This window comes from Xenopus laevis, chromosome 2S, assembly GCF_017654675.1.
Source record: "Xenopus laevis strain J_2021 chromosome 2S, Xenopus_laevis_v10.1, whole genome shotgun sequence".
NCBI classification, from domain to species: Eukaryota; Metazoa; Chordata; class Amphibia; order Anura; family Pipidae; genus Xenopus; species Xenopus laevis.
Window position 1 is genome coordinate 33,640,249 of NC_054374.1, and position 22,167 is coordinate 33,662,415.

At 37.2% G+C, this 22,167-nt stretch overlaps 1 protein-coding gene across 1 annotated transcript; it reads right to left on the reverse strand.

Annotated features, from left to right (window-relative positions):
- Nucleotides 1-494: 494 nt before the first annotated feature.
- On the reverse strand, nucleotides 495-20,683 carry LOC121400464 (pyruvate dehydrogenase E1 component subunit alpha, mitochondrial-like). Its single transcript, XM_041583600.1, has 11 exons — nucleotides 20,663-20,683; nucleotides 13,862-13,930; nucleotides 12,267-12,440; nucleotides 11,036-11,162; nucleotides 9,319-9,398; nucleotides 9,070-9,162; nucleotides 6,177-6,332; nucleotides 4,840-4,911; nucleotides 4,685-4,752; nucleotides 4,230-4,338; nucleotides 495-1,128 (listed from the first exon to the last, which is right to left on the reverse strand). The coding sequence occupies exons 2-11, from the start codon at nucleotides 13,916-13,918 to the stop codon at nucleotides 964-966; spliced, it is 1,101 nt and encodes a 366-aa protein (XP_041439534.1). The 5' UTR covers nucleotides 13,919-13,930; nucleotides 20,663-20,683; the 3' UTR covers nucleotides 495-963.
- Between the last annotated feature and the right edge of the window lie 1,484 nt (nucleotides 20,684-22,167).

Here is a 22,167-nt window from a genome sequence, read left to right on the forward strand (position 1 = left end):
GAATTTACGCCAACGCTGTTTAGTAATTGGCGAAGATGAACAAAATGACGTAACGCTGACTAAATTTTTAAGTAAATTTTACCCCTAAGAATTTGCAACATTGTTAAAACGTACAACTAAGAGTTAACAAGACAAGTGGCTGCTTTCAATACAAGTGTATTTACAAATAACTTTAAAAAACACTGAACATTTTAATAAATGAATATTGTCACTTAAAATATCTAAAGTTCCATTGAAATTTCCATTACAGTGTCCTTATGTAGAAGTATGCCTGGTGGCACTTTGTTCCAAATCTCCTGTCCCACCGACATCACCAGTGTCTTCTTCCAAACAAAAAAGCCCCAGCGTCCATCATTTCTGTGGGCACTCAGCACGAGCGTTCTCACCAAGGCTCGCTGAAGGCAGTAAAAATGAAGAGACTTAACGATCAGAGACGGAGCTTAAAGTATTGCTGATGACGTTTATTAGGAGCTAAGAAAAATACAAAGCAATCATTGTGTTGAGGTCAGTTTTAATGAAACGGAATAATAAATGTTTCAGCACATGTATAAATGGCAAGACTTTAAGTTCAGGATCCTATAAATATATATATAACATTTCATCTGAAGAAGGCGGAGCTTCTAACTTACATTATAAGAGAACTTTGCCCAGCCAGAATCAGAGGGAAAACCATGGAAGAAAAGGGGGTCTCCTGAAGCACGAGTTCTCTCTAATGATTACACTGAACTAAAATGGATGCAGATCTGCTTTCGGTCTGAAAACATTAAGGCATTTTCTTCTTATCCAAACACATGCCAAGTCCTTATGTATTAAAACAAAGTCTAAAGTGGATGATGTTACTGGTGGGACATTAAGAATTGCAGTGCGTCTTCAACCCAGCAGTGAGGAGTAAACATAACCCAGCACCCATTAAAATGCCCTTAAAGTAACAGGTAACATTGACCAGAGGAGGACTGAAGAGATTTAGCTGGCGGATTTGTATTTGATCCAGAGATTTGCTCCTCTGACATCAAAGGTGGGATCATTGCGATAAATGTGATTGGCAATTTCTTCTAGTGGAGGTTCAGGGTCGGTGGTAGCAAACTGAGCAGCTTCCTCAATCTCTTTCCGTACTTCCACATCAATTTCCTAGAAAATATGAAGAGAGAGAGAGAGAGAGAGAGAGAGAGAGAGAGGGGGAGGGTACAGGTTATTACTTGTTTATTGTAGTTGTTATTATTAATATATTCCATTCTTATAGGAATCAGCACAAAATGCACTCTATAAAGTGATTTGCCAATAGGACCTAGATTATTCTTGATGCTGCCTTGAATTGTATCACAGTAAATGTATTAAATGTCTGAATCACTGTGCCTAGTACAGTACAGTTGTAATGCACCAAGGCAATTTAAAGGCAATTTGCAATTGGGTTTTTTTATTTGTGGTTTTTAATTTATTTAGCTATTTATTTAGTAGCAATTTCAGCAATCTGGTTGCTAGGGTCCAAATTATCCTAACAACCATGCACTGATTTGAAAAAGAAACTGTAATATGAATAGGACACGGCCTGAATAGCAATAACATTATGTTTGTGAAAGTTCTCATTCAACCAGGTCATGGTATATCTATAGAAATAAGTCAAATCAACTGGACTTGCAGTGTTTTTTTTTTCCTGAAGACGTTTCACCAGTCACCCAACTGGCTTTCTCAATTCAGAATAACTTGTACATAGGATCTTGCTTCGCTATATGCTCCAATCAGCTGTTTGATAGTTAGGAAAGGACAAGGTGCTCCAGAATGAATTGCAAATGACTCACCAAGTAATGAAAGTGGTCCGGGTGCACCAGCCTCAGAGCCCCATCTTCAGGGAGCTGCATGACCAGGTCCTGTGAATCCGCTGAGTGCCGGTCGGCCCTGCTTTTCTCTTTCGCATAATCTGTTTATCATAATCCACAATGATGTCATTAATTAGGTGTTGATTGTATTAGCATTGGAGCTTTGATGTGTTATTAAAGCTTCCAGGGAGAGGTGCCGAAACAGCATTATATGTGGCAGACAATAGATTTAATGACATCATTGTGGATAATGATAAACAGATTATGCTGATTGGAGCAACATTCCAGAGGATATATAGCGAAGCAAGATCCTATGTACAAGTTATTCTGAATTTGGGTGACTGGTGAAACGTCTTCAGGAAAAACACAGCAAGTCCAGTTGATTTGTCTTATTTCTGTAGATATGGCAATAACAGTAAATGTGTAGCATTACAGAGCATTTGTTTTTCTGATGGGCGTCAGTGACACCCCATTTGGAGGAGGAAAAAAATAAGAAAGCGGCAAATAATTCAAAACTATATAAAAGAAAAAATCATACCCAGTTGAAAAGTTGTTTAGAATTACCGATTCTATAACATACGAAGTGTTACCTTAAAGGTGAACCAGCCCTTTAAAGGAATGGTGAGCACATGCCACATTGGCGTGTTTATAGAACACAAGCAAGAAAAGAAATTTAGAATGGCTAGGCACTTAAAGGAATTATACCCATAAAATTGCCACACTTAATGCATATGTGGTTGACCATCTGCCTGATGCACTTCCTTTGGTTTGTGAGGTTCACGTGAGCCCTGTAAATAACTTCAATTCAGTCAATTCAGGGCTGCCCATTCCACCTCCCCAATTTCTTCCCTTCCCTTACAGGAGCTTCTTGCACCCATTTAATGCAAGAAATAACATCATATTTCAATTTTTAACTTTGAAAAAGAAAATAAGCATTAAAAGGGTGGTTCACCTTTGAGTTAACTTTTAGTATGTTACAGAATGGCTATTTCTTCATTTTTCTACTTTTTAAATCATTTGTCTTCTTCCACTTACAGTTTCCAGATTTCTTTCTAACTGAAAGCTGACCTTATCTAAAAACAAATGGTCTCTAAGGCTACAAAGTGATAATTCCTGTTACTTTTTATTACTCATCTTTCTATTCAGGCCTCTCCTATTCATATTCCAGTCTCCTATTCCAATCAATGCACGGTTGCTAGGGTAATTTGGACCCTAACAACCAGATTCTGGAAACTACAAACGGGAGAGCTGCTGAATGCTGACTGGTGAAACGTCTTCAGGAAAAACACAGCAAGTCCAGTTGATTTGTCTTATTTCTGTAGATATGGCAATAACAGTAAATGTGTAGCATTACAGAGCATTTGTTTTTCTGATGGGCGTCAGTGACACCCCATTTGGAGGAGGAAAAAAATAAGAAAGCGGCAAATAATTCAAAACTATATAAAAGAAAAAATCATACCCAGTTGAAAAGTTGTTTAGAATTACCGATTCTATAACATACGAAGTGTTACCTTAAAGGTGAACCAGCCCTTTAAAGGAATGGTGAGCACATGCCACATTGGCGTATTTATAGAACACAAGCAAGAAAAGAAATTTAGAATGGCTAGGCACTTAAAGGAATTATACCCATAAAATTGCCACACTTAATGCATATGTGGTTGACCATCTGCCTGATGCACTTCCTTTGGTTTGTGAGGTTCATGTGAGCCCTGTAAATAACTTCAATTCAGTCAATTCAGGGCTGCCCATTCCACCTCCCCAATTTCTTCCCTTCCCTTACAGGAGCTTCTTGCACCCATTTAATGCAAGAAATAACATCATATTTCAATTTTTAACTTTGAAAAAGAAAATAAGCATTAAAAGGGTGGTTCACCTTTCAGTTTAACTTTTAGTATGTTACAGAATGGCTATTTCTTCATTTTTCTACTTTTTAAATCATTTGTCTTCTTCCACTTACAGTTTCCAGATTTCTTTCTAACTGAAAGCTGACCTTATCTAAAAACAAATGGTCTCTAAGGCTACAAAGTGATAATTCCTGTTACTTTTATTACTCATCTTTCTATTCAGGCCTCTCCTATTCATATCCAGTCTCCTATTCCATTCAATGCACGGTTGCTAGGGTAATTTGGACCCTAACAACCAGATTCTGGAAACTACAAACGGGAGAGCTGCTGAATAAAAAGCTAAATAACTCAAAAACCACATGCTAAAAAAAATAAAAACTAATTGTATATTATCTAAGAATATCACTTTGTACATCTAAATAAAACGTAATTTAAAGGTGAACAACCTCTTTATTATGGAGTACCGAGTATTGTAGCATTTGGGAAGTTTATTATATGACTGAAATGATATTGTTACCATGCCTGTATTCAAAAGGGACTGAAGCAATCACACAGGGCAATTAAGGAGTACCTTTAATTCCTCCACATTAGACAGGTTGTTGTTTAACATTCTGTCCTTGAGAAGGGTGATCGGATCACTTTTACTTCTTACTTCCTGAATTTCTTCTCTGGTACGATAACTGGAATTAGGAAGAGAAAATGATAAAGGAAAATAGATTAGAGAGATTGCATTAGGAGTAAAAGAACAGAAATGTCACAGTGTTTCTACTTACATTACTTTACCCAAAATACAAATGAAAAAACCCAAAACATACATTTTAAAGGGGCAGAACAGATGGGCTAGTTTTTTCTCTGCCTTGAAATGTTAATTCCAGCATCCATACTTCCCTTGCTATGGGAACAGTGTTTTAGCTGGTGCCGATTTTCACTATTACATTAGCCTCAATGCTCTCGGACTGAAAAATTCCATTAACAACTCGAGGGAAACTAGACATTCTCAAGATGCTACAATAATATTTTTCTTACCTTACACCAGGATCGCTCATGCTGTGTCCATGATAACGGTAAGTCTGAAGCTCCATTAAAATTGGACCCTGAAAAATAAAGTATGAGGTTTCAAACACCACTACACAGAAAAAAAGAAGGTCTGGGTTAAAATATTCCAGGATATAATCTCCCACCTTTCCAGATCTGCAGTGATCAGCTGCAAACTTAGTGGCTTCTCGAACACACAGAACATCCATACCATCAACCTATGAAGAGAAGAATTAGTTATTGTTACGCTTTGTAGCCCAGAATAAAATGTGGATCACTAGCTACTGGAGAATTGGAGCTCAGCTCTTCTTGCCATTGACAATATGCTTTTCTGATTCTAGGTGCTGTAAATGTTTGTAACTGCTCACTTTACAGGCCTGAATTGGAGCAGCTTCAATTTCCCTACTTCCCTGCTCAAGAAATCACAAAAAAAAATCGATTTTTAATGAATAAAACAATAGGAAAAAATGTTCAGAACAAACACTACTCTCTGAATTCATGTTAAACATGGGGTATACCACCCTTTAAGGGTGGGGCCACACAGGCAGATTTAGGGAGATTAGTTGCCAGACGACAAGTCTCCTCTTCTTCGCGATGACTAATCTCCCTGATCTGCCTTCTGCTGGCTAAATGAAAATCACCTGGGGGCAGGCACTCAAATCGCTTTGTTTTCCGAAGTCGCCCATAATTGCCTCACGAGGAAACTTCGGGCGACTTCGGAAAACGAAGCGCTCTGAGTGCCTGCTCCTAGGTGATTTTCATTTTAGCCGACGGAAGGCAGATAGGGGAGATTAGTCGCCACGAAGAAGAGGAGATTTGTCGCCTGGCGACTAATCTCCCCGAATCTGCCCGTGTGGCCAGACCCTAAATAGCTCAAGTGTATTTACTACACTGCCGGTGGATGAATGAATAGCCCTAAGTAAACTATGAACACTAATCTGATAGGATAAATCAGGCTGATCCAATCAAGTGGCAGTGGTGTTTAGACTGGAACAGCCCAATTATTCCTCGTCTGACAGCAAGTACCAACCAGGTATTAGGGACGCTGTTGTTTAGATCCCAAGCACAGGACAAGGACAATAAGCTGCCAACTCAATTTGCAGGCATCATCAGATCCAGGGAAGACTCTTTGCAGAGTGCCACCCTGAGACAGGCCAGCCGATTCCAACCTACTTGCTCAGTTGTGCCTTCTTCACTAAAAGAGGCGAAATTCTGATTTAATTTCAGCCCTTGAAGTTACCAGAAGCAGCTTTTTGCTGTCTCTAGTAACTTGTAGGCTGCTGCTGCCTGAGTTTCTTAGCTTACCACATGACAGCTCTCCTGATCAGACCAGTATCATAACAAGAAGTCACTAGACCCCTGCAGCTCCCCTTCCTTTAGTATCAGTTTAGCGAGTGATTCTGGTATTATAGCTACTAGCATCCCAGTTTTGCAGTGGGTTACAGTTAAGAAGAAAGGGATTATAAGTAGAATCAGTACTTACTCGAAGACCTGGGATGTAGTCTCCTCGTTTGTAATAGTCTGTGCTTGCTGCTGCTCTCTCCACAGAGGTCCCCATGCCGTATCTGTTATTTTCACAAATAAAGATACAGGGCAGCTTCCATAAGGCAGCCATATTGTAGGTTTCAAATATCTGTCCCTGAAATACAAGGAAATAGGGAAAAATCTCAGTAAAAAATGCAATATACAAACTAATTTACTACAGTTACAGAATAGCAATATATATGAAAAAATATTTGGTAAAAGAAATAATATAAACTGCTATTCTATATATGGTCACCGATCATAATCCAAAGATTTAACAACAATGACAGATGGGAGTCCATGGAAAGCCTTTCTTCCTATCAAGGTATCCTTATCCTGAATAGTGACTGAACCATGTAAAGCAATTTAAATGCAGCCATTAGGCACAATCGTAGGGAAATGACTTCTGCCAACAGATTAAAAAAAAAAGAAACAATCAAGAATGGAAAAAGATTTACGGAATATCCTGTATGGGTTTGTAAAAATGGAGCTGGTGTATATATATAATATATATATATATATATATATATATATATATATATATATATATAGATAGATATATATATATATAGATATAGATAGATATCTATATCTATCTATATCTATATCTATATATATATATATATATATATATAATACAATCTTAATGATCCGCACGCCTCTTGGCAATTGCTTTCATCTACCCGGGTGCTGCTCTTGGGAAAAAGTAGATGCAGACGAACAAAGGTAGTAGCGCACTCCTGGGTTTTCTTAGATAAAAAATTAATTTATTTCATCATCATTAAAATAGTCAGCAATCAACGTTTCGGCTCGTGTCCAGAGCCTTTGTCAAGATATATATATATATATATATATATATATATATATATATATATATATATATATATATATATATATATATATAGATATATATATATAGATATATATATATATATATAGATATATATATATATATAGTTCTATCAGAGAAAGCACTCACGGCACAACAGCAGGTTTAAGCAATATAGTAGAAAAACTTTATTCTTTCATAGTTACATCTACGTGTTTCGTTCCACAGAGGATCGCCATCAGGATAGCGCACAAGAAGTGAACTACCCGTTTATCTAACACTCCTCCAATCAGTGTACTAAGTTAATTATTGCATCATCCACTGCTGTGTGCCTGTGTTAACCCATTATAGATGGACAGTTTGAAAAATCATTAAAATGTGTAAAAAAGCTTAAAAACATCTTAAATATTCAATTCCTCAATTAAACCTATAAAACCCGTCTGACACACGTCTAGCCCAGGAAGCAGCCAATTTCTTATCTATCATTAGTAGAAAAAAAATCAATCAATAAACCATGTAGCACGCACCCTCTATCAATTTAACAGTATAACATTATTGATTATCCTACTAACTAGTAGCTATTCAAATTGCTGATTCCATGTGCCCAATAGCAAGGGACCAAGTTAAACTCAACCATCAACATCTCAGCATCAAATAGATGATATAAAACAAACATCCTCTTAGCGAGTGTAGTCCCACATTAAACCCATACACCACCAATTAGCCCATCTTCACACTATTCACCCATTTAGACAGTACGGCCATATTAAAGGGATCCTGTCATCGGAAAACATGTTATTTTTCAAAACGCATCAGTTAATAGTGCTACTCCAGCAGAATTCTGCACTGAAATCCATTTCTCAAAAGAGCAAACAGATTTTTTTTATATTCAATTTTGAAATCTGACATGGGGCTAGACATTTTGTCAATTTCCCAGCTGCCCCCAGTCATGTGACTTGTGCCTGCACTTTAGGAGAGAAATGCTTTCTGGCAGGCTGCTGTTTTTCCTTCTCAATGTAACTGAATGTGTCTCAGTGAGACATGGGTTTTTACTATTGAGTGTTGTTCTTAGATCTACCAGGCAGCTGTTATTTTGTGTTAGGGAGCTGTTATCTGGTTACCTTCCCATTGATCTTTTGTTTGGCTGCTGGGGGGAAAAAGGGAGGGGGGTGATATCACTAACTTGCAGTACAGCAGTAAAGAGTGACTGAAGTTTATCAGAGCACAAGTCACATGACTTGGGGCAGCTGGGAAATTGACAATATGTCTAGCCCCATGTCAGATTTCAAAATTGAATATAAAAAAAATATGTTTGCTCTTTTGAGAAATGGATTTCAGTGAAGAATTCTGCAGGAGCAGCACTATTAACTGATTCATTTTGAAAAAAATGTTTTTTTCCATGACAGTATCCCTTTAAGTGATATTATCAAAATGTGTAAATTGTGGCTGAACCATCGGGGACCCATCACTAACATTATTGATAAAATTTACTATAATGTGACATAAAACATAAAAAACATACACATAAAAAAACATAAAAACAACACTATTTAAAAACAATTCAGATATAACTATTCCGGAGTACCCTACACTAGAAAGTACCCATAGAAATCTAACCCTAATGTAAATATAGTCACTCGTCCTAAGCCCGGTATATATGACAAGTTTATCATAATAAATTTGGCTACAGTAGAAAGTATATTTCGATGCATATATATGTATAATACACCAAAGCCATGAATATCTTGTAAAATATATCCTTATAAAAGGTGACTAGTGATGTCATTAGTTATAAACGGAGGGTAGTGATGTCATTTCTGTCACATGTCTCACTAAAACTTGTGTATTATAATAAATACAGTACCCCTGTTGCAAAATATGAGGATATTAGAAGTAACCGTGGAGTTCCATGACTTGTATAAAAACACTCGGCCGAAGATGGTCATGAAACTCCTCGGTAACTTATAATATCCTTATAATTTACAAGAGGGGGTACTTTATTCACTATATATATCATGCTTACCTGGTTAGCAGCCCCATCACCGTACAAGGACAAACAGATCTCATTTTTTCCAAAAAACTTACAAGCCAGAGCAACACCCGCTCCAAGGGGAACCTGGATGCAAAGTAAAGGAAAACATACGGATATTGTTTTATGTTAGAAAAAATTCTGGAAAGGAATATGTTCTATATTCTATGCGCATTGTACATGCAAGTTGCCTAACTTGCACGGAGCAACAATTTAGGAGATTTAGGAGAAATGCATACCCACAATTCCATTCCCACCATAGAAGTTCTTAGCATACATATGCATGGAGCCTCCCTTTCCTTTGGCACATCCACCTCTTCTTCCTAATATTGGGAAATACTTTTAGGATTGTGGATGTTGGTATTTGTCACCACAATGTCCTTGCAAAATAAAACACAAATTTGCAGAATGCCGATATAGGACGATATACTGTAAAAGGACTACTGCAGGAAGTAGAACACTTAAACCCCAGTCACTGGGTAATCAACACAATTCATACTTGTGAATCCCAAACAGTGCACAGGAAGGCAGTAAAGCTTTAATTAACAGTTCAGTGTGAAAATAAAAACTGGGTAAATAAAAAATGTTGTCAATATAGTTCAGCTCAGATTTAAAAGCAACAGATATGACCCATGTGCCCCCCACCTCAAGTCACTAATTGGTTACTGCCTGGTAACCAGGGTAACCAGTCAGTGGAAACCAAGAGAGTTGAAAAGCAGGAAGTAGTGTTCTGGCTATTATGTTACACACCCAGTCACTCCAGCCTTTATACATTACATTTTTGCCTAACTATATTAGAAACATTTTTATTTTGCACCGCCTACCTATTTACCCAGTTTTTATTTTTACACAATTCCTTAAAACAAAGATTTTATTTAGGAACTTAGTCTTGTTTTATTGTATGTCCATGAGCATCTGTTTTTAGATAAGTATTATATCAAGGGCAAGACTCCAGCCAAGTCCCCAACAGAACTGAAACGTGATCACGGGCACAATATGTTATGAGAAACCAAATAACTATCCCGCTCAGAATCATGTCAGGGTGCACCAGAGGGTTATCCCAGAATTCCCCAATAATAGAAAAACCTGCTCTACCAAAATTAGCTTCAGAAGAAGTGGCTACATATAGCTGAAAAAAATAATAAACTTAAAAGGTGATGCTTAACTTGATAAACTTTATAATATATTGTTAGCGGCAAACATTAAAGGAGAACTAAACCCCTAAAAATTAATAGGACTAGAAATGCCATATTTTATAAACTGAATTTATTGCACCAGCCTAAAGTTTCAGCTTGTCAATAGCAGCAATGATCCAGGACTTCAAACTTGTCACAGGGGGTCACCATCTTGGAAAGTGTCTGCGACACTCACATGCTCAGTGGGCTCTGAGCAGCTGTTGAGAAGCTAATCTTAGGGGGCGTCACAAATTATCCATCAGAAAATGAGGTTGGTCTGTAATCTAAGATGATGCTATAGGGCTGATTATTAAATTCTGATGCTAGATGCACTGGTTTCTGTGCTGCCATGTAATAATTATCTGTATTAATTACTAATCAGCCTTATATTGTGACATTTCTACTCTGTGTCTACTGTATATTGTGAGTGGGTTCCTAAGCTCAGTAAGTGACAGCAGCACAGAGCATGTGCAGTGAATAAGCAGAAAAGAAGATGAGGAGCTACTGGGGCATCTTTGGAGACACAGATCTTTAAAGCTAAAGGTTTGTGGTTGCCTTGGGCTGGTACAGAAGCACAAAACAAAATGTACAACATTTCTAGCTACTTCTTTAGTTAAGCTTTAGTTCTCCTTTAAAGTCACAGCTTTAATCAAACAAGAGCTAAACCTAAAGAGTTTCTGTAGTGAAAGTCTCTATGGAGGATGCCAAACCCTTATTATTTTGCTAAGAAAACAGAATTATCTACAAAATAATAATAATAATAATAATACAAAACTGGAGCATACCAGTCAGCTCAGCTAAAATTTCCTTCACAGACACTCCTCGTGTGTAGGTATAGCCATGTGCTCTATAGGCAGTAATTAAGTGATCCGTGGGATTGATACCAGACTCCAGACCCACACAGCATGCTTCCTTAAAAAAAAAAAAAAAAAAATGTTAACCTGCTGTAAAAAATCTATTTTTGTCAGGCATTGCCACGTAGCACATTTGATTGTGATTTTATCAATAGAAGAGATAATATAATCCAGGGATTTATTCAAATTTCTGCAATGAAGGGCTTTCTTTAAAAACACAGATATTATCATATCTTTATAGTTTATCCATAAACTATTAGGAATTCAATTAAATTCAATGATTGGGTTCAGGATTCAACCAAATCCAAGGGGTCTGGCTGAACCCTGAAAATCATTTGACATTTCATACTACAAACAAGGAAATAAAAAAAGTCTGACTGCGCCCTTCTCTTTAACCCTTCCTATTCCTAATTTGCATATGTAAATTAGGGGTTGGTTCATTATTCACCAAAATCTTTCACATAGGGTAAGGCCAAATCCCAATATAGTGGATAGGGTGCATCTCTATTAATTATGCCTTTTATTGTGACAATCCCTGTAACATCAAGCACAAGGTACTGAATTATAATTACAAAAGAGAAAAAAACATATCAAAAAAGTAATTAGAAGTTGTATTTGGTAAAGGAACAGTAACATGAAAAAATTTAAAGTACTTTAATGGAACAGTGATCAAATGTACTTTTGCCCTGCACTGGTAAAACTGGTGTATTTACTTCAGAAAAACAACTACAGTTTATATAAACAAGCTGCTATGTAGCCATGGGGGCAGCCATTCAAGCACAGGATACACAGTAGATAACAGATAAGTTCTTTAGGGATTCTTCAGAACCTATCTGTTATCTGCTGTGTAACCTGTGCCTTTTCTCCTTTTTCAGCTTTAATGGCTGCCCCCATGGCTACACAGGAGCTTGTTGATATAAACTATAGTCGTGTTTCTGAAGCAAACACACTAGTTGTACCAGTGCAGGGTAACAGTACATGATTTTTTCATTAGACTAATTCTTTGGTGCTTTTGTTCCTTTAAATATGACACATAGCTTCATAGCTTTCTTGGTAATGCATTTCTACATTATAGATACCATACCTGCGTTTCATTAGTGTAAAGCACAGACTACGTGCTCTCTGCTAACACAATGTATTTACAGTAACTGCATGATCTTACCTGCCCATCATAGAGGTGGCAGAATCCTCTGATGATCTTTTGCTTGTACAGTTGATCTGATTTCAGCTCCATGCGTCGGATTGTCTGCATAGTTCTGTAATACTGGAGCCCCTCTTCTCGAGTTAGAACAGCCTGAGTGGGAGGTTCCTCTTCCAAACGATGAATGTCACATTTCTAACCAGGTTTCAAAAAGTATTCTTTAATAAATAGACAGACAGACTGATACACACACATATCAAGAGATGAAAATACAATACATTTTTGTAATTATCCAATACCTCTTCTGGGCTTACAAAATCTCCCTTTTTGTAGAGGATTGTGTGTAAAATTATCTTAGCAAGTTTGCTTTGAGGCTGTAAATTTGTTACCTGCTTGCCAAGGGCATTATCCGACAGCAACTTAGTAGCAGTTTAAAGGGGACCTAGTGCATAAAATGTAATTAAATTATGTTTTCTAAATACAATGGTTAAAAAGATATGCACTGCATTGATGATAGTTGTGCTGAGCGATGGGCTGTGTAAAATATCATGTGAAAAGCAGGCAGGAGTAGTGCAAATAAAGCAATGGTAACGTTTAGTCAGTTAATGGATGGATTTACATTACTAGCTGTGAATACTTGTGCAATTTAAAAATTCAGAAAACCAGAAATGTGTGTTTTGGTTAATTTATTTAAAGGAACAGCAACACAAAAAAAATGAAAGTGTTTTAAAGCAATGAAAATGTAGTGTAGTGTATTATATGTTGTGCTGCACTGGTAGAACTGGTGTGTTTGCTTCATTAAGAGCAACGTTTCTCACCAACCCCTTGGATGTTGCTCCCAGTGGCCTCAAAGCAGGTGCTTATTTTTAAATTCCAGCATAAAAACCAAGTGTACTGTTAAACAGAATCTCCTGCAGGCTGTTAGTACACAGGACAAAGCAAGTCTTGGTTTGACTATTTACCCATGTGGTGCCTTTTGATGAAGTGAGTCACTAATTTCTTTGGTCTAAATTGTGCTCCCTTCACTTGATTTTCACTTTATAAAGTTGTTTGTTGCAGTAGTGATTGCAGCGGCCATGTTTCTTTCTCATTCTCTATACTTCCTTATTAAGGCAGTTCGCGTTGCTATAGCACCAGACACTATATGCGATTTGAATTACTCTTGAAGGCGGGCATTCGGGGGTTTGACGCGTACATTTGAAAGCTGAGTTCTGCGCATGCTCCAGATCCGCTGCGAACGTTGTATACACAGAATCGCGGTCTTGCTACAGAGCACTGCTTTATGGGAAATTGCACTTCAACTAGTTCGCTCTAATTTTGGAAACAAGCTTCTGCAACATGAAAACGGATGCAATCTTAGGCAATTCAGCAGTGCTGCATAACTTATTTTATTAAGGCTTTTCCTATGAGACAACATGTTTGTTGGGCTTTCCTTGTCCTTTAAGTTCAGTAATACCAGTTGCACTAGGCACTTAGTACTGCAGTTCTAGGGATCACAAGTGACCTTCTGTTACTCAATTGTTTCCCTAAAGACCATTATCTGCTACGAGAAAAACGTCCATGATTTTTTCTGTAAACGATATGCAAAAAAAGCAAATCAACAGTTCAGTTCCTACCTTAATGTCAAACGTAGCTTCTGATGCAAAATCTGCATAGTTACGGGACGCCACCATTACACGAACAGCCTTCAAAGAAAGAGACAGTGATTATTTTCTGTACCTGCAACTGTGTGCGTGAAAGTGAGCTCTTCATATTTGCGCGAGATTGCGGTGGCCCTTTAACAGAGTAGTTCTTTTGTTCAGGTTACATCTTACAATCAGCCAGGGATACCAATGCATTCCCTCTTTCTAAAATAAGGGCCTATAACAGGCAATTTAACCATTTTTCCCAATTTACGACACACAAAAAACTAAAATGAAGACAGTTTTTGCCAGCTCTGTGCTCTATATAAGTTTTGTTGAGGACCGGCAAATACATAACTACATAATACTGTAGGAGGCTGTCATAAAATATTCCCTTTAACCTAGTGCTCTATAACTTTAAGGGGCCTATTTATTATGCTGTGTAAACGGAATTCAATGAAAAAACAGTGTTATAAGCTATGTAACAAAAACAGTGAATTTAACAAGATGTGTTTTATTTATGCCATGCGAACACCAGATTTGCCACTGTTATTCAGACCTCTGTAAGCAAGTTCCAGCGGAAGTTGATCTGAGAAAAAGCACGTAAAAATACACAATTTTTATACCGTTTGTGAAATGTGAAGTGAATTATTCGGCCATTTTTCAACAACACAAAATAAATCTGCCCTCTAGTCTAATCCACTGGATGATGATTTACAGCACAACAAAAGTCTGGTATTTAGATTCTTTAAAATCAGTGGATTCATTTCAGAGTCATTTATGGTTCTCCGAAGAAAATAGGTACCCAATAAAATGTATAGTTTATTAGTTTATTAATTATTTGCCGTCTTCTTCTGAATCTTTCCAGCTTTCAAATGTGGGTCACTGACCCCATTTAAAAACAAATGCTCTGTATGTGCAATTTTAAATATCCATTATTAAAGTGGTAATATTTCTCGGATCGAGTGGGTTTTTTTTTTGTTTTACAATTTATAGATCAATTGCTCCCACAAATTTGGAAGAATAGCAGCACTTTTCGTGAACAAAGAAGAATTAATGCTTCTGCGTGATACACAGACATTTTTAACTTCTCAATGTGCACAAATTATAGTTATGCTTTAATACATATCAAACATATATACACATCAAGTTCAAAACCATGAACATTTTATCTATAACAAGACCAAAGTAAACATTTCTATAACTGCCAATAACAGGCTTCAAGCGGTTGTGCATGTCCCTTTGTGACATAACATGATGACATCACAATAACTGTAATGTGTATGAAACCTTTTGCAGCCAACTGCTCTTCATTCTTAGACCGACTGAAGGTGAGTACAGACATGCTTCACATTTATGCATTTAAATGTGTTATAAAATGGCATTTTTTTCTGTAAACTGTTATAAGTAGCGCAATCTCTTCAGACCAGTTATCTTGTTATGTGTTCAATTGGTTTAATTCTCTCCGATGTACTTTTACAATTCTTTTTACAACAGAAATAATGTAGTATTTTAACTTATGGTTTATAGTTTTCACTTTTTATATTTTAACTTACAGATTATATTTTTCACTTCTTTCCTTCTAGTCCTGCGAGATTCAGAGTCTAAAGAATTTTTTGATCTATTGACTATTTTTGAAGTTTTATATCAATCTATAGAAGAATTACATGAACTTTATCACTGTTAATAATATTGTTAAATTGTCCAACAACCAACAATCCCCCAAGAGGAAGAGGAAAATCTCATTTGAAAGTGAAATTGCTAACAAAACCCGAAAACTTGTCCATGATGAAGTGAAGCAAAAAACAGAAAGCAGTCGACAAGAGAATAACCCAGGTGCTCCTTTGAATTCCCATGCAGAGGACAAAAACAAGGTGCATGAAGAGTTTTGGATCCCTGAATTGGGTCTTTCATTAAGGCAGAGAGAAAGGTTGCTAACCGGAAGAGGGATGTCCAGAGTATTTGTTGATGCTGTACAAACACTTCTAAAGAAGCAGTTTCATGCTGAAGGCTTGCAGTCTGTAGTGAAGGATCATTTCATTCCTGTGTCTGGACCATCAGTACAATTTCATGTGGATCTAAAGCACGCTCACTGCTTTATATCCTGTTACAGAAAGGGTCGTGTAGAGATTGTAGACAGCTCTCTGGGAATCCCTTCAGAACAAACCCGGAATGAGATAAGGAAACTCTACAGAAAAGTGGTTCCTGACCCTTTTAAAACAATCAAATTTGCTCATGCCGATAGACAAGATGCCGCTTCTAAGAACTGTGTGATATATTCAACTGCAAATGCTTATGAGATACTGAGCAATGGCAATGTCTGCTGTAAATATGATGAAGGAAAAATGAGGGAACATCTCTTCAAGTGTTTAGAAAAAGGAAAAATTACAGAGTTCCCCAAAATACTAAAAAAAAAGTAAGATAACAGCGGAGGAATGGTACGGCATACACACATGTACAAGCCCTGCATGTTGTGTCAGATTAAAGCACTTAAGGAGAAAATCACTGACAAGCTTTGGAAATCACTGTCCAAATCACTGGACATCACTTTTGGAAATCGCTGTGCAAAGCTTGTGATGGAATTGAAATACTGGGAACACAAAAAAAAAAACCCCAGAAAAGACTAGAAAGGAGAAACTTTCCCTTTAACCAGTCTGGCAGCAGCGAGTGAGCTGACAATTCTGTCAATATGGCACTTATAAACTGAACTTATGAACTGTGCTGTTGCTTTTTGCTCCTTGCCTGCCTCCGTACCCATCTACAGGAGAAAATCACCGACAAGCTTTGGAAATCACTGTCCAAATCACTGGACATCACTTTTGGAAATCACTGTGCAAAGCTTGTGATGGAAATACTGGGAACACAAAAACCCCAGAAAAGACAAGAAACATTCTCTCAATATGACACTTATGAACTGAACTTATGAACTATGCTGTAGCTTTTTGCTCATTGACTGCCTCTGTACCCATCGACATCGAAGGAATGGCGTGACTATTTTCTTTCAAGATTTATTCCTTATTTACTGTTTTTTGTAAACCATTTACCTAAATAAACAATGAATGCTAATAAAAAGCAGGGTTTCTTGTCATTATTCACCTGTAGTCTTACAAACTTAGCAATCTTAGGGGCAGATTTTTCAAGGGTCAAATTGAGAATTCGATATTCAAATTTTCAAGTTTTTTTTATGGTCAAAACTGTCAAGTTCGACTAGGGAGTTATTCAAATTTGATTCGAGTTTTTTAAAAAAAATTCAAATTCGATTTTCAAAATTTATCATACTCTGGCCCTTTGCAAACTCAAATTTGATTATTCGGCACCTAAAACCCACCAATGTTCTGTTTAGATCAACGGGAGACGTCCAGGGATCCATTTGGAGTGGTTTGCAGCCTTCCTGACATTCACGTTTATTTCAGAGAAAAAAAACCCTCACATCACAAGTTTTCGGGTCGATTCAATTCATCAGAGTTGTAAAAAATTAGACTTTTTAAATTTCGACGTTCTGTGAATTGTGCAAAATGCAGAACATAGGGGGTTATTTTTTAAAGTCTGATTTTGTCTGTTTCAATAAATTTTTTCAGGGTTTACAATATTCATTCCAACAATGATTTCCATATATCTGTAGAAAAACATGAACATGGTACATATAACTTCCAGTTAACAGTCCTGTATTATTAGTGTGTCTTAGTGTTTTATTCCTTGTATTAAGACTATAGTTAAAGGGTTGGTTCACCGTTGTTTTAACTTTAAGTATGTTATAGAATGTCTAATTCTTAGCAACTTTTCAATTGGCCTTTATTGTTTTTTTTTTTATATATGTAGTTTTTTAATTATATTTGTTTTGACCCATTCCAGCTTTCAAAAGTGAGTCACTGACCCTATCTAAAAACATATGCCCTGTAAGGCTACACATTTATTGTTACGGCTACTTTTTATTACTGATCTTTCTATTTAGGCTGTCGCTTATTTATTTTCCAGTCTCTTATTCAAATCAATGCATTGTTGCTAGGGTGATTTGGACCCTAGCAACTGGATTGCTGAAATTGTAAACTGGAGAGCTGCTGTATGAAAAGCTAAATAACTCAAAAACCACAAATAATAAAAAATGAAAACAAACTGCAAATTGTCTCAGAACATCACTCTCTACATCATACTAAATGTTAACTCAAAGGTGAACAACCCCTTTAAAGCACAGCCAGGGCAGCATGCTGATCAGATATCTAAATGCAGACCAGTTTCGTCCTTATTGGGGCTCATCAGTGCAATGCAGGGTTTTTCAAAATATCTAAAGTTAGAACCACTAAAAGAAAGGGGGCTGAGTTATGATTGTCAAACCAGCAATACATTTGCTTTTGTATGATCAGATTTATTTTTATTTCCTTAGTAATGCTACTATATGAAATGTTCCTACTTTTTGTAATTTGAAGAAAGAAAGTTTGTAATTAAAATGTACTGTGTTGGAGATAAAAATGCTGGCTGAGGAGAGATGTCCTTCATTCATATGCCCATAAAATAATTACTGTAGCTGCACATTATGCTTTTGGAGATATGGGTCCAATGGCAGTAGGGAAAAAGATTCAAAATACAAATCTGCTTCTTGCTGTTATAAACTTTGTGACTAACTACAATGTGATCTGATTGGCTATAATAGAACAAGACAAGACAAATTACAACAGGTTTGAAATCTTTTTAGCTTTTTGTTTTTGTCACTTTGCTTTCTGATCTGCATTTACACCAGGGGTGTCCAACCTGCGGCCCGAGGGCTGCATGAGGCCCAGTATGGATATGAATGCAAATGGTCGGGTCATTTCACAAAGGATATGGCCTCCCAGACCTAATAGACCTGCCTCCTGCCACTACTTGGTACCCGACATTGGCAATTCATCTTGTTCCTGTTGCACTCTGGTTGTGCACGTCTGACTTGTGCTCTTAACACTCCTTTTTTATGCATTGCAAAAACATGCATTACATACATTTGTTTCACATTGTATGTAGAAGGAGAGAGAAAAGGAAGAGAAGGGGAAAAAACGAGAAAAAAAAATGAAGAAATAAATGTATGGAAATACAGAGAAAATGAGAGTGAAATAACACTTTGTGCTCTCTAAGTCCAGACACATTAACCACCTCAGTCTGTCGTCTTGTTAGGAACAGGCTTACTATGCCAGGTTGTAACAATGTGCTGACCTATGTAGTAGGGAGGTGGGGGACTCTGCCCATTGCCCAGTTAGTAATAATAACATAATAATAAGTCTATTTAATATCCAGGTGTCCCATATTCCAGTGTATAGCTCCATCTGGTTATCCAACTGGTATTATAGTTCTTTTCTGTGTATTTTCTTTAATTTTACAAATCAAAAGTGTGTATTTTATGTGCGGCCCCAGACAATTTATCTTTTTCCAATGTGGCCCAGGGAAGCCAAAAGGTTGGACACCCCTGATTTACACAGATTAAAAAACTGCAGATTTGCAAACCTCACAATCAGACCCACTTCCCTTTACCTGAAAAGCTCAAATATTTGGCTAAAGCCAGAGACAAAAAGACCAAACACGGGGTTCGCTCAAGATAAGGCAACATTACCAACAATTGTGAGCAGTTATATTGTACAAAACTATTACTTTGGTCTCCCTGTTAAGGAATGATGGCTCTGGACATAGCTCTGATATTCTTTGAAATCCCACACACAATAAGTGCGTCAGCAGATGGAATTAATTATCTGGACATCCAATCTATGATCTGATGATCTGACAGAATCCCTTGTGAGCATCTGTGAAAAGCAGATTCTGTTGCAAATTTCTAGGCATCAGTATAATGTCACAGAGGGTAAAAAAATCTGATAAAAACACTTAAAAGGGCAACAGACGCCCCAAAAAAATGATTCCAAATCGTATTATCATGTAAGTTAAGCAAAATTAACTTTAACTACACTGTATAAATTATTTAAATCTTGTTTCCTTTAATCTGGGAATTCATAATTATATCAAGCAGGCAGGAGCCATTTTGTGGACACTGTTATTAAGACAAGCCTTGCATCATCTCAGAATCTTGTTTGTGCACCAGAATGGGGGACCTGATGTCCATTCTAATGCACTGGCTACACAATTAAATGGTGGTTATGAGAACTGGGGGAATGTGGGGAAAGCAGAGACATCTAGAAAGTGCTGAATGGAAAATGAAAGTAATTGTCTGCACGCCTCTCTATGCCTACGGCATTATCAGAGGGGCAGGCAATATTTGATTGACAGCAGAGATTTTTAAATGAGTTTACAACAGCTATGAACACATTAACTAAAAAAAAGAATTTGGATTTAATTTTGAAAATGACATTTATTATACAGCTTTTTATGGCTGGGTGACAGGTTCAAGTTAATCATAAGCTCAACTACAAGCCACCCCAACATAGGAGAATCCAACTATTTCTTGTTTGTTTCTGCTCCTGAGTTCTGCAGTCTAACCAGACACAGTTCTGTACAATCACCCACAGGTCTAATGGGCATGCTCCAAATGATGAGCCAAACACAGAATGGCCTTGTTAATTGCACAAGCCTGCAGCAATGGCTACATGATGCATAAGCAGACAAAATTTGGGTTTGTGCCGACTAGGTTTCCTTCCCTTTAATGGCTGTCATCTTCCACATGAGCATGGTGACTGCAGGAATGTGCAGAAGCAACCTGATTTGGCATGGTCTCTGCTTGCACAGGACATACCATGTTGGGCATTGGCCTAATTACCGAGGGCAGCTTGGATTTCCTGAAAACAGTGTGCAATAGATTTCATAACAACACAGGTCTTTCCTTACCTCATTAGCAGCCCCCTAAAGCCATCGCATAGCCAGGACAATAAAAACAGAAAGAGATCATAAGAAAAAAAAAATACAAAATGCACACAAAGTATACAATTCTATATTACAAGCACATATGTTAGGAAAATTCAGTAATTTGCAATAGAAGAATCCAGAAGGCAAGCAAGGATACGGGGTGCCCCATGCAAACTCACATACAATTCCACCCATTCTGGCTTTTAGATGTGGTTTTAGTTTTCCTTCATACATTGTGCAACTGAAAAATTAAGTTGCAATGAAGAGTGCAATGATATTCAGACAATCCTGAAAATTGCATTGTACACTGCTACATTGCTGCAACAATGATAGTGACCTGCTTAACTTTACAAATAGTCACAGATCACTTCCCGTTATAAAGTATGCACCCGGGTCTAACCGCAAGCCTTTTGCCATTCTGTGGGGCTGCACTGTGTAACCTCATTAAGCTTTTCTCTAATAAATAAGCACAAAGTAATGTCCTGTTCTTCATCTTGCTCACTGCCCTCAAGACAGTCTCTCTCGTCTCTCTCTGATGCTGCGTCTTCCTTGGAGTTTCATCAACATCATATCTTGCTGTCTCTCATCTCTACATTGCCCATTTTCTACAACCATCTTTTTTTTGGGCTAGGAAATACTTATTACTTTGACATACTGGCTAAAGCCCTGTTCAATAAGCACAAGACACCCAAGTTCCGAGGAGAAAAACAGAATTAACACCTTATGATTTCAAGTAAGTAAAAGCTACTGTTTTATTATTAGAGAGAAAAAGGATTTTTTTTTTAAAAAATGTGGATTATTTAATTATAATGGAGTCTATGAGAGCCAACCTTTCCGTAATTCGGAGCTTTCTGGATAATGGGTTTCTGGATAATGGATCCAATACCTGTACTGTAGAAAAGTAAGATTATGGGCTAGTGCTGCCCTAAATATTCTGCTGGGGCTCCCCCCAGTGAAGAGGGCTCACAGCAGTAAATGCGATGGCCAGGCTAAAATGCAGTTTGCATGTGTTTGCTTTTGGTAAAATAGATTATTCCAAGTCCAGTTGGGATTAGACGAGTTCAATACCTGTTTGCTGCCCAAGATTATGTCAAAACTAAAGAAGGATTCCTGTTTGAGGATCTTGCTGTGGAAGGTTGATGTCTAAAAATGCAAAATCATGGCTCAGAGAAAACCAATATATACACTGTGTTTTTCTACTAATAGACTATATTAAAGGGACCGTTCACCTTCCAAACACTTTTTTACATTTTTTCAATTACTTTCCATTATTTATTATTTACTTTTTTTCCAAAATTAAGTTGTGAAGTTGAGTTGATCCATTTCTCAGCAGCATCTCCGGAGTATTAGCAACTATTGTATCAATTCTAACAGCTGCCTGTAATGAAATCCAGGGTTTCGGCTCAGCAGGGACAAAGATAAATGTATCAATTTAGAACAGTTTACAGAGTCAGCGACCCCCCTTAAGCAAACAAACAAATGTTGGT